This window comes from Sycon ciliatum, chromosome 6, assembly GCF_964019385.1.
Source record: "Sycon ciliatum chromosome 6, ocSycCili1.1, whole genome shotgun sequence".
NCBI lineage: Eukaryota > Metazoa > Porifera > Calcarea > Leucosolenida > Sycettidae > Sycon > Sycon ciliatum.
Window position 1 is genome coordinate 34,505,971 of NC_088648.1, and position 13,260 is coordinate 34,519,230.

Genomic DNA, 13,260 nt, shown 5'->3' on the forward strand with positions numbered 1-13,260 from the left:
TTTCGCCACAAGAGACCCACTTGGTACCCGCTGCCCTGGCGACATAGCGGGAACGATGGCAGGTGCTGATGTTGTTCTGGAGGTTCATCCAACTGCCATAGTTGTTCAATGTGGGCTGTGACACATGACACGGTCACCGGCTGACTGTTTCGACTTGGTGCAGACGCTGGACCAGATAATACATTACCTATCTCTGTGTTCCACACCGTCTCACCATTAACTTCCTTCTTGCTGTGCAGTACCGCGTTGATATAGTCTGCACCAATCAGCATATGTATTTCGTCTGATGTCCCTTGTTGAGGCTTGTCACTCAGCTCGACTCCCCAACTGTGCCACTGCGCAATGGTCTGCGACTTGCGCACTTCAGGTCCAGCTCAAGCGTTGGTTTCACGAACGCGCGTACCCGAATGCTAGCAGAGCTACCCTGGATCGTGATGGCGTACTTATCCATGCGCTGTTGGGTTGGTTCCGCGCCGAACGGCTTCACCTCTACATTTTCAACCCCAACGTGTTCTGCATCGATTGCTGACACCAACGCTGCAGTCACGAATGACGCCTCAGCACCCGAGTCCAGGAACACGCGAACCTTCGCGTTTCGAGTTCTTCCCTCAACTCGTGCCACTCCGGTCATCAGCCGCACACTTGGCGAGTGTAGACAGCACGACCCAACATTCTTCTCCGTAACTATCTCAGTCGGTTTCTCCCGGCTGTAACCTGCTCTATCCAACACATCATGTATTAGCAGGTGGTGTTTCCTCTGGCATTTCGTGCATCTCGAGCCTGACCGACATTCTCTGGCCATATGGCCATACTTAAGGCAGTTCCAGCAGAGTCTCTCTCGCTGCAGAAAACCCTTTCTCCCTTCCTGTGGCAGAGAATTTAGCTGCTTCTCTGCATCTGCGACCGATATCGCCATGCACTGTGCCGACGCCGTGGGCCTTGGCACGGATCGTTCTACTGGCTTCCTGGCAGTATCACCCTGTCGTCCGTGCGCGACCTGGTAAGACGCGCTGTGCTCCTGTACCTGGCGCAGTGACATCCCGTAGCACTGCCGTTCGACCAGGTACGTCTTCATCTCAGGTCCGCATTGCTCCAAGATTACCTGCTTTGCCATTGCTTGCAGCACCGGTGACATTTTTCCTATATCGGCGCTATACTTGGTGTCCACCTCGCCATCTTCTGTCATAGCGAGTGTGGCCCACACCTCTACCTCTCGGCAAACACGGACAACGTATTGATGAAACGACTCATCTGACCGCTGCTTGCCTGTCAGCAATGTCTTCCACGCTTTATCCGGAGTCTTTCCGAGCGAGGCAAGCAACTCTCGTTTTGCTTCCTCGTAATTATTGCATCCAATACATATCCTCTCCGCTTTGCTACCCGCTAGCGCGATGCGCAGTCGCAGCAGCCATTCGCTTTCTTCGAACTCGTTCTTGGAACAGATGTCCTCGAACAGGTCAAGATAACGCTCCAATGGCTGCGTTCCATCATATGAGGGGATTTTCATCAACGGTTGACGCCCACCGCTGTGACTGGGAGATTCCTCTGTACCTCCCATCGCGGCTTTACCCTCACCCTCATGCGCATTGGCGATCCGCTCGTTAATCTCCTTTAGTGTTTTTGCAAACTCGGTGCGGAGCGCCTCCTCTCGCCGTCTGGCACTGCGCTCCTCACGCTCTGCGTACTGTTGGAGCCTCTGCTCCACATGTACCTTCAACAACTCGCCTTCTAATCCTAACCGCTCTCCATTGTCGATAAAGCTGGCTTCCAAATTGTTCCATAGTTCCTCTGCCATGCTCGCTCCTATCCTGGCGTGGTCGCCAAATATTGTGAACCCTCTAAGATTCTCTAAATTGTCAGGATCGTACGACCACACAGCACGAGGACAACTCTTTTCCTTTAGACAGTATATTTCACTTCATCGAATAATTAACAATGAACACTAATAACACCAGCTATTTATAGCATGCAAGAACAGCGTACATGCAAAAACATACGCATATAACACTGGACATAACAGCGTATACAGCAAAACACACACAGCGCATATAGCGTATGCCATGCAGCAACATCAGCGGTACGGCGGAGTCGAAAGACAACATTGCGACGAATACAATGCCATAAGCGCGAAGGCCTTTCCCAATTGAGAACTGGTGGTTTGCAACAGCATGTAAACACAGGAGAACACCATAATAAAAAATACTACTCAGGGGATAATATTATAATTTTGGATTAGCAATTTCGTGACATTTATGGGTTTCTGTCTAAACCATGCCGTGATATTGATTTCTATCTGCTCAAAAAGTACATTGTATTGTAACAATGCTCTACTTAATCACTACCCTCCGCCAATTATTAGATTCACACAATATTCACAACGTATGCAACACCATGCTGTCTATTGACACTACTTCGAACTGAAATGCTCACTACTCTTCTCCCGTTTTCAGCTCCCTCTACCTTATGAATACTCTACATTACCGGTTTCGTTTCTACCCTTTCCATTGCTGCCAGCTCCCAGTCTTTTTCAATGCACAGCACCACCTTGAAAATTTTATGATTTGATGTACACATACTTTGAAGTTGAAATTCGAACTACATGATCAGATTTTTGTTCCACATTTTCTATTTATTTTTACTTCAAGCACAACCCTACCGATGAAGGGAAAGAAGCAGCAGAGAGACACCTACTGAGTCTAATGACTACCACTGTCAGTTCTCAAACAAAACAATTTTTGTCAAATTGAAAAATCTCACCTAGTAGTGTTGCTCAGTAGCCACAAGTGACTAGAGTGGTTCGTCCACGAAATTCGCAATATAGCACTTTGGTACCAGCAAGAGTAGGTAATTTGGCGTAGAACAACAGCTATGCACAGCCATCTTGCATCGTCTCCATCGCTTACATTGTTAATAAAGTAGTCCACATGTCGCTTCAGCTCGTCCTACTTATTGCCATATTAAATTATTGTCTCCTCGTCGAATTTCTATCAATAAACTCAATTCAAAAGGAGAAAAACAATAACAAAACAAAATAACACTGTACTAAGAAAAAAAGAACAACAATAACTTTACTTCATCAAGAAAGGACTTAGGTGGCAGGTAGTCATTGCTAGTACAGTGTAGTATTAGTCACTACTAGACTAGTACATAGTCAGGAGTACACTAGCAGCATCGCCCTTGCCCTCCCGCCCTCCCTGCCCTGGCTGTACTGACGTCACTGGGTCGATCTTGATCTTGGCAATCCCTGCACCAGCGCAGCAGCTCAGCAGCAGCAGCTCAGCTGCTGGACTGCAAGGGGGTGATATTCATGACAAGTCTCGCCACAGACTAGCGGCTGGCGACAAAAGCGGCGGGGTTCTGCCCAAATCTGTGATGTCATGTAGTGGGCGAATGTCCCCAACACTGGCCAGATCACGTGTTGCTTAGCGCCTGTCAGTAGCGTAGTATATACACACCTAGCGCATGTTCCACTCCGCGCTCAGCCAAATTCTGGCAAAGAGCGCTTCTTCTCTCACCACCATCTGTTCGCTAAAGTGCCCACTAGATTCATAGCCGATAATATCCAGCTACAGAGTCAGTAGCTGGCTGTGTTAGCAACAATAGCTTGTAGCTGGCTGGCATATCGACCTTGAAGTTGAGGTGGAGATTGACGTAGAAGATTGATAAGAAGCCTCCAATATTTTCTTCCACATTAAATGGTGCAATGTGTAGTTTTCCCACTACACTCCCCATATACATGTAACTCAAGAGGGTGTTGATGGTTTGTAGTATCATACTATTGCTACTAAGTATCAGCCGGAGCTGCGTGGGTGCTCAAATGCCTATGTACAGTTCGTGACGTGACTGAATAGTGCAGGCGCACGGACTCTGCACGTGTACCCCTTTTTCATCCGCAGTTTACACGTGCGACGTACGCGTATACGGTGTTTGGAAGTGCTGGACGCACTTAGGCTACTTGTCGGCAATAAGCGAGTTCTAATCTATGGTACTTGAACCCAGGCAGAAAGACCGTGAGACCGTGCATCTACAACAACATGTTTTAGAATCCAACCCAGACGCCCAGAGCACAAACCAATCAAATAGAACGCTTTAAAACTCGCCGATTTATGCATTTGCAGTACAGTTCTTCCCTGTTTTGCGATTAAATTTATAATTGTTCTGCAGCTGCTCTATGCTCTGGTGTTGCATATTACACTGTAACAGTGTAGACCATTTCTGTTGATAACAGTTAAACTAGCAGAATTGCTACTTGTAGGGATTTGGCCTGGCGCCTAGAATCGTGACAGATCACCAGCAGTCAGCAGTTTATCTTGAGTCAGACAGCGATCTCGTCATCAAGTTGAGCCCAGGATGGCTGAGAAGAGCCTTGCCGAACTGGCAGAGTTGCAGGCCATGGCAAAGGCTTTCCTCGAAGCCGCGGCAAGGGCTTTCCGCGAAGCCGAGTCAAGGGCTTTCCTTAAAGCCGAGGCAAGAGCTTTCCTCGAAGCCGATGCAAGGGTTCTGGAGCGTAATCCACTGCCTGATATCTATGCTGCACCGGTAACTGACGATTTCCTTCACTGGACGGCAAGCATATCTGGACCAGCAGGAACTCCGTATGAAGGTGGGCTTTTTCATCTAACCGTGATGTTTCCAAACGACTTTCCGTTGAACGATCCCAAAATAGTCTTCAAAACGAAAACCCTGCACCCGATAGTGAATACAGATGGTCGTGCATGTACCTACTGTATACTGAATGGGTTACCGTTCGACAAAGGATTCTGGTTCGTTTATGGAGTAAGGCGTATCCTCAAATCCATCTTTAAAATGTTGAGTGATCCGTTTTCGTGCGCCGCGCACCCGGATGATGAAGATGCAGCGATGTTCACAACAAGTCCCGACTTGTATGAAAGGAAAGCCAAAGAATGGACACAGAGGTACGCCATGATAGAACGCTGGCAGCGAGCTGGAGGCTGATACTAGTAACACTCTGATAGTGTGTGGGTGCGTGTGTCTTCAAGCAGCCGTGTGGTGTGATGTGCGCAACATCTCTATTCTTTGTCATATTCCAACCGCATATAAAACCTCATTTCCAGGTATTTCCGTATGTTATGTGTTTGCTTACCTGTGCGTTTGGTTCTAGCATGCATGTTGATCGGCTGACAGTGTGTTACAAGGCGGGGGACGCACTGTATTGAAAACGGTGCTCCTGACAGTGACAGGTCAGATGATCGCAAGACCTAGGCCTAGGGCTGGCTCAGTCAACCGATGCAGCTTGTAGTCAAGAAAATAGGAGCACTGGTTCACAGTGCGTCCTCCGCTTTGTAATTGTAACGAGCAAGAAAGCAGATATTATACGCCTATGGGAGTATGGCGTCACTTCACTACTAGACAGTTGAGTACTCAGTCAGTAGAGTTGAGCAGTCGTCGTCAAAAAAATTCGCCCAATGCTGTGCTAGCTACCAGTAGCTGTATGTGGCCGCATGCACTCCCACTTCTACTTCTACAAGTAATATTATTATTAATAGCAATGAAAAGTACGAATGCCGCAGACATCACCACGCAACATGACAATTTGTTCAAGGTTTGGTTTTGTGTGTTTCCAAAATCGATTTTCACGTTCCGATCATCAGTGGAAATACGGAACTAAAGAGATCAAGGGAAAAACAAAGGTTAAAAATCCAAAGAAGTGTGACACACGACGGGTAACTTGTGGTAAGTATTACAAAAAGTGAGAACTAAAATAAAGAGTAAGTGTGACAAACGGGCATGAACAGTGCAGAAACAACTCATGAACACGGGGTGCAAACTCACGAAAATAACCTAAGTGCTAAAACATGTTCTTTTTGCTTACACAAATCGGGCTTATGCGTACGAATACAAACAGCTTCAACAAACAGCTTCATGCCCGTTTGTCACACTTACTCTTTATTTTAGTTCTCACTTTTTGTAATACTTACCACAAGTTACCCGTCGTGTGTCACACTTCTTTGGATTTTTAACCTTTGTTTTTCCCTTGATCTCTTTAGTTCCGTATTTCCACTGATGATCGGAACGTGAAAATCGATTTTGGAAACACACAAAACCAAACCTTGAACAAATTGTCATGTTGCGTGGTGATGTCTGCGGCATTCATACTTTTCATTGCTATTATTAAACTTTTATCTCCACGTAGATTATTTGAATATTATTATTATTATTATTAGTTAGTTCTAGTGCTAGTACACTACTACTAGTACTACTAGTACTACACTAGTCTATTAGCCTAGTGTATGGTACATGGTCTGCTGCTGCAGGGTCTGCACTCTGCACATTCGGTGCTCTGCTCGACTCAGCAGGCAGAGTGCAGCGCGGACTGTTTTCACCCCTGTGCTCATGCATGGTGCTGCTACTGTGGACACCAGGGAGTAGTAAAATACAGGGAGGTGTACGTGTCACGAGCTTGTACGGCCAGTTTGACGATTGCCTCAGCACCGTTTTCACCCAGCGGGTGAGATTGGGCTACTATGGGTACCGAAGTGTGTAGACACGCGCGCGGATCAGGATTCTCTCGATCAGGGAGTAGTAAAATACCTACCGCCAAAGAGACTCCTACTGCAGCCCGTAGAAACTCCACGCTGAGAATTTCCAACAATTCTGTCCCCGGGGAAAATTGCGGAAAAAAATCGCAAAAAACGCGGCATAATATGGCATAATTCTCGGTGAATTTGCGGTAAATATTTTTTTTGTTGAGTTTCTCGATGATCTTGATAGTTCTTGTACTAAGATTGAAGTTGACTTGGTGTTTGATTACTGTACTGCTTGATGTCTGAATTCCAATTTTTTCTATTTTTTCTTTTCTTTTCCTTTCCTTTCCACTTATCCCGTTATCGGCCCTCTTAAGAGTTGTGTGTATCACTGTTGAGGCATCCGATGGTAAATAAAATAAATACTACTACTACTACTAAATATGCGGTAAATATGCGGTGAATAATATTGATGTGCGGCAATTTTCAGTGAGTATGTAGTGAAATCAATCAGTTACAAGTCTCTGGTGTAAGCACTCGTCATATTTTGAGTATAAAGCCGCCACGATGAGACGTTGCTGACCGAACAGTGCACTGTGTGTACGTGTAGTGCACCAAAAAAGTTGAAAAAACGCGGGAAAATCGCGGAAAACGCGATCGTTTAAAAATCGCAAAAAACGCCGAAAAAACGCGGCCGCGGAATCGCAATTTTCCCCGAGGACAGACAATTGTCTGCCTTCACAAAGTTTGGTAGTCGACCAAACTACCACTATGTCAGGATAGAAGTCCAGCAAGAGTGGTATCACTTTGGGAGATATCCCTGCGTGCCGTGGATTTTTCCTGTGTCGATACAAGCTGTTTACGACGACGTAGCCCGCATTTCAATCCTTGACAAAGTTAGGAACATTTCATTCCGACAAGTGAACTCCCGAATCTCCAGCATACCATAATATGAAATGCTCATCATCACAAAGAAGGTAGAGAAGTACTGGTTGATCACAACTGAGAAGAAATTAGTGCCGATCGTGTGGTGTCCTAGAGATTTTTCGACTTCGAAATCGGTGCACTCGCTTTTCATCTCCAATCGTACACGTATTGTTCTCAAGGAAATCACCTTCGTTCTATTGCTCCATGCCGTCGATCGGGACGAATTTCGGAAGGGTGGTACCTTTCCATATGACGATGACACAGATGCATCACAAGAGCAAAACAAATGCTGTTCCATGAGATGGATAGACCTTTTCACGGAATTTAGTTCTTCGACAAATACTCAAGATTGATTCAGGAGATCATCCTTTTTTGCGATAGAAAAATAACAAGCCCGAGGCACCCATCGAAAATCACGATTAGTGGCGTGTCACCTCCCTGTATTTTACTACTCCCTGGTGGACACCCTTCAGACTGCTGACGCATGCATGCGACAGGCACCATACCACTGTACAGCTCAGATCGGGTACATGTATCCATGCCATGGAATTGGCCGGATTTTTTAGCGCCGACTGTACTTAAAAGTTTGCCTTTATTTGAAAACAAATTTGATGATGCACGGGATGAAGAATTCGAAGTGCGCAAGCAAATAAAACAATGGTGAAAAATCCAGTCAAGTTAATAGGAAAAATCAAATAAACAGTAAAATCCAATCAGAAAATAGAATAAAAGAATCAAGTCAAAGGCGACGAGGAGACAATAACTTTATTAATGCGATTAATAGTATTAGTGAAGCGGACATTACAAAATGATGAATGAGAATACATGTATCTAAAATGGTTGTTCCTAATCGATTTTCTTGAGACTATCATCAGGGAAAATCGTCTCACAATAGAGGCTATACGGAGAAACAAACTACTTATAGGTTATCGGATAGTGGGAAGTATACAAGGTGAGGTGTGAAAAAAAAACTAAAGTGGGAGAGAAGACGAAAGAAATTAGAAGAAAAGATGTGAGAGTGTTCTGACGGTGTGAGCTACTACATAAGGTGAGTGAAATGAAGGCGTGGAAGCAGGTGAATGTGATAGAGTGAGGTTCACTCACCTTATGTAGTAGCTCACACCGTCAGAACACTCTCACATCTTTTCTTCTAATTTCTTTCGTCTTCTCTCCCACTTTAGTTTTTTTTCACACCTCACCTTGTATACTTCCCACTATCCGATAACCTATAAGTAGTTTGTTTCTCCGTATAGCCTCTATTGTGAGACGATTTTCCCTGATGATAGTCTCAAGAAAATCGATTAGGAACAACCATTTTAGATACATGTATTCTCATTCATCATTTTGTAATGTCCGCTTCACTAATACTATTAATCGCATTAATAAAGAATCAAGTCAACTAGGGAATACCAAAACAAAGAGCAAACCCACATCTGCAAACACCATCCAAGCAGCACCGTTAATCCAACTCATCCAACAACCCACGCAGGCTGCTGGAGTCTTTTGGAAAGTGACATGATGCAGATCTTGGAAAGATGACTCAATTGGCTATTGAACCGCCCAACGGCCGACACCCCCTGAAATCTCCAAAACTCTTGGCGGACTTGAAAATGATCCCACTGATGGGGTCACAAAACCTCATTAAGTGGGTGAGGACAAGATGCAGGAAAAGGATTGATTCATGTATCCGTCCAGTGATCCAACTGCAGTTACTCCTGCCCCCAGTGAAGGTAATACTTGCTACTAGTGTGGGTGGCTAAATCACAGTGGAGCTGATATAAGCTTCACTAGCACCATTGATTACACAAGAGTTAATCTAGCCAGAAGCGGTCCATGGTTAACAGGTATGTATACTTCAAATAGAAAGTATATGAACCCGGAACCAACAAAGGTGGCAGGTACAACATTACACCTTCAAGTAGCCGAGCCCGTTGGCAACAGACCCAACACAATCAGGCATAAGTGTACCCAACAACAGGAACTAGCTGGCACATCTCACACACACACACACACCACACACACACACCACACACACACACATACACACACATACACACACACACATACACACAAAAAATTTCTAAATCTCACACACATATACACACACACATATTCTCCAAATCTCACACACACACATTCTGTCTCTCTCTCCCTCTCTCTCACACACGCAAACACACACGCACACGCGCGCGCGCTGTACGCCCACAATACTCATCCCTTTATTCTCACACATGGAAATTCTGTCGTTATTAGAGAACTAACCACTGTATACAATACATAGTCATCACTAGTTTTTTTAGTTTTTTTATTCAAGGCCTCTTTTACGGGCAAATTAACATAATGGTTTTAAAATCCAATAAATCATACACTGGAGAAGAAATCAGAAAAATGAATGTGTAAAATAAAGGATTTCAAACCCAAAACAAACAAAAAACTTCAAATCAATTTTTTTATAATTGAAGATAACTGCTCAATCTATAAACTTAATTCAAAAGGAGAAAAACACTAACAAACCAAATAACACTGTGAAAAGAAGAAGGAAAAATGTTACGAGTTATGACTAACTGTCCACCAACGTAACAGAGCATAACTCGTAACTTTTGTCCTTCTTCTTTTCACAATTATTTAATTGGCTCACCATCCGAGTTACAAAAAAACACTGTACTAATTAATAAGAACCCCAATAACTTCATCAAGATAGGTGGCGGGTAGTCATTACTGACCTGACCTGACCTTTGACGCCCATCGCCGGAGGCGATGATAGCAATGCTACGGCAGAAGCCATAGCAACTTGTGCTGGGATTACACCATTCAACAGCTTGCAAGGCTGAATAATTGACCGTCACTATTCAGCCTGGTCTACACAATACAGCTATTTGGAGTTTCATTACTAGTAGTAGTAGTAGTAGTACTAGTGACTAGTACATACATGTAGTTAGGAGTACACTAGCAGCATCGCCCTTGCCCTCCCGCCCTCCCTGCCCTGGCTGTACTGACGTCACTGGGTCGATCTTACTCTTACTCTTAGCTTGGCAATCCCTGCAGCTGCACCAGCGCAGCAGCCAGCAGCAGCAGCTCAGCTGCTGGACTGCAAGGGGGTGATATTCATGGCAAGTCTCGCCACAGACTAGCGCCTTGCGACAAAAGCGGCGGGGTTCTGCCCAAGTCTGTGATGTCATGTAGTAGGCGAATGTCCCAATACTGGCCAGATCACGTGTTGCTTAGCCGCGCCTGTCAGTAGACTAGTACATACATGAACACACCTAGCGCATGTTCCACTCCGCGCTCAGCCAAATTCTGGCAAAGAGCGCTTCTTCTCTCACCACCATCTGTTCGCGAAAGTGCCCACCAGATTCATAGCCAGTAATATCTAGATACAGTGTAGCTGGCTGTTAGCAACAATAGCTTGTAGCTGGCTGGCATATCGACCTTGAAGTTGAGGTGGAGATTTACGTAGAAGATTGAAGAAGCCTTCATTATTTCCTTCCACATTAAATGGTGCAATGTAGTTTTCCCACTATACTACCCAAATACCCTAAGACTAAAAGGGTGTTGATGGTTTGTAGTGTCATACTATTGCTACTAAGTATCAGCCTGAGCTGTGTGGGTGCTCAAATGCCTATGTACAGTTCATGTGACGTGACTGAATAGTGCAGGCGCACGGACTCTGCACGTGTACCCCTTTTTTCATCAGCATGCAGCAGTCACGTGCGACGTACGGTGTTTGGAAGTGCTGGACGTACTTAGCCTCTTAGGCTACGTGTGGGCAATACGCGAGTTCTAATCTATGGTACTTGAACCCAGGCAGAAAGACCGTGAGACCGTGCATCTACAACAACATGTTTTAGAATCCAACCCAGACGCCCAGAGCACAAAACAATCAAAATAAAACTTGCCGATTTATGCATTTGCAATACAGTTCCTCCCTCCTGTGTTTTGCGATTAAATTTATAATTGTTTTGGAGCTGCTCTATGCTCTAGTGTTGCATATTACAATGTAGACCATTTCTGTTGATAACAGTTAAACTAGCAGAATTACTACTTGTACTAAGTTGTAGTGATTTAGCGCCTAGCATCGTGACAGATCACCAGCAGTCAGCAGTTTATCTTGAGTCAGACAGCGATCTCGTCATCAAGTTGAGCCCGGGATGGCTGAGATCGAGAAGAGCCTTGCCAAACTGTCAGACGTGCAGGCCAGGTCAATGGCTAGCCTCAAAGCCGAGGCAAGGCTTCTGGAGCTAAATCCTATGGCTGATGTCTATGCTGCACCGGTAACTGACGATTTCCTTCACTGGACAGTAAGTATGCCTGGACCAGGAGGCAGTCCGTATGAAGGTGGGCTTTTTCATCTAACCATGATGTTTGCAAACGACTCCCCGTCGAACTGGCCCAAAATGTTCTTCAAAACGAAAACCCTGCACCCGATACTGAAGACAGATGGTCGTGTGTGTTCATTCTGCGTACTGAGTCAGATACCGAGCAGAGGTTGGTGGCCGGAGTATGGAGTAAAGGATATCCTCCAATCCATTCTTCAAATGTTGAGTGATCCCTTTTCGTGCACTGCGCACACGGATGATGAAGATGCAGCGATGTTCAGAACAAGTCCCGACTTGTATGAAAGGAAAGCCAAAGAATGGACAAAGAGGTACGCCATGATAGAACGCTGGCAGCGAGCTGGAGGCTGATAACACTCTGATAGTGTGTGGGTGCGTGTGTCTTCAAGCAGCCGTGTGGTGTGATGTGCGCAACATCTCTATTCTTTGTCATATTCCCACCGCATATAAAACCTCATTTCCAGGTATTTCCGTATGTTATGTGTTTGCTTACCTGTGCGTTTGGTTCTAGCATGTTGATCAGCTGACTGTGTGTTACAAGGCGGGGGACGCACTGTATTGAAAACGGTGCTCCTGACAGTGACAGGTCAGATGATCGCAAGACCTAGGGCTAGGGCTGACTCAGTCAACCGATGATGCTTGTACTTGTAGTCAGGACAACTGTCCACTGGTTCACAGTGCGTCCTCCGCTTTGTAATGGACCGTATGCGTGTTAAAACAAAATGGCGTCACGATTTATTGAAAGTGGTATAGTTGGTGGTACGAGTGTTCAAACCTATTTGAACTTCATACTGTTCGTCTTCTTTTTGACATGCTCTCTTTCCATCGTCCTTAGCTTTTGTTTGTTGAGAGCTGTTTTGGCTTTCTCCTATACCTCTGGGGGATGCCAAGTGATGGTTTTGAGAGGCTGGTGATGGCTGTGAGCGAGAGTTTGCCGATCGGCGTCGTCCTCGCTGTAGCGATGAAAATACTAGTTACTGCGCACCTGGCAGATATCACGACACGTCGGAGCGTCCAGGAGCAAAGGAATCTTGGGTTTTCACTGGAATCTAGATCCTCCAGCATCGTGTAGCCCACCGTCGGTGAATGGCGGTCCATAAAGGTCGAACCTGGTCTTCTGCAGCATCTCGAGAAACAAACAAAAATGAGAGGTACGCAGAAAAAACTCTCGTAAGCCGCCCAAGGGGAAGTGGTTGATGAGGGATGAATGCAATCTCCACGCTCATCTACACTGTTCGTGGAAATGCACACATACATACAATAATATACAACATAGCAATAGCATGCACAGAACCGAACAATTTCATGTTCACACATGCAAGCACAGACCTGAATATTAGTACCAAAAGCCGCACACACACACACACAATGTCCCATGTATGCGCCCGTGGCGAGAAAAGCACGCAAATCTACAAATGCACTGGATGTGAACCCACAGATTTTCTCTTATAGCAACGATAGCGGATCTGATTCTGAATGAAACACACACACAATACAATCATTGAATGTCCATC

At 45.3% G+C, this 13,260-nt stretch overlaps 1 protein-coding gene across 1 annotated transcript; it reads left to right on the forward strand.

Moving 5' to 3' along the window:
• Nucleotides 1-4,350: 4,350 nt before the first annotated feature.
• Nucleotides 4,351-4,956, forward strand: LOC135820269 (uncharacterized). The gene has a single exon (XM_065333585.1). It carries the CDS (start codon nucleotides 4,351-4,353, stop codon nucleotides 4,954-4,956), a length of 606 nt encoding a protein of 201 aa, XP_065189657.1.
• Nucleotides 4,957-13,260: the final 8,304 nt, after the last annotated feature.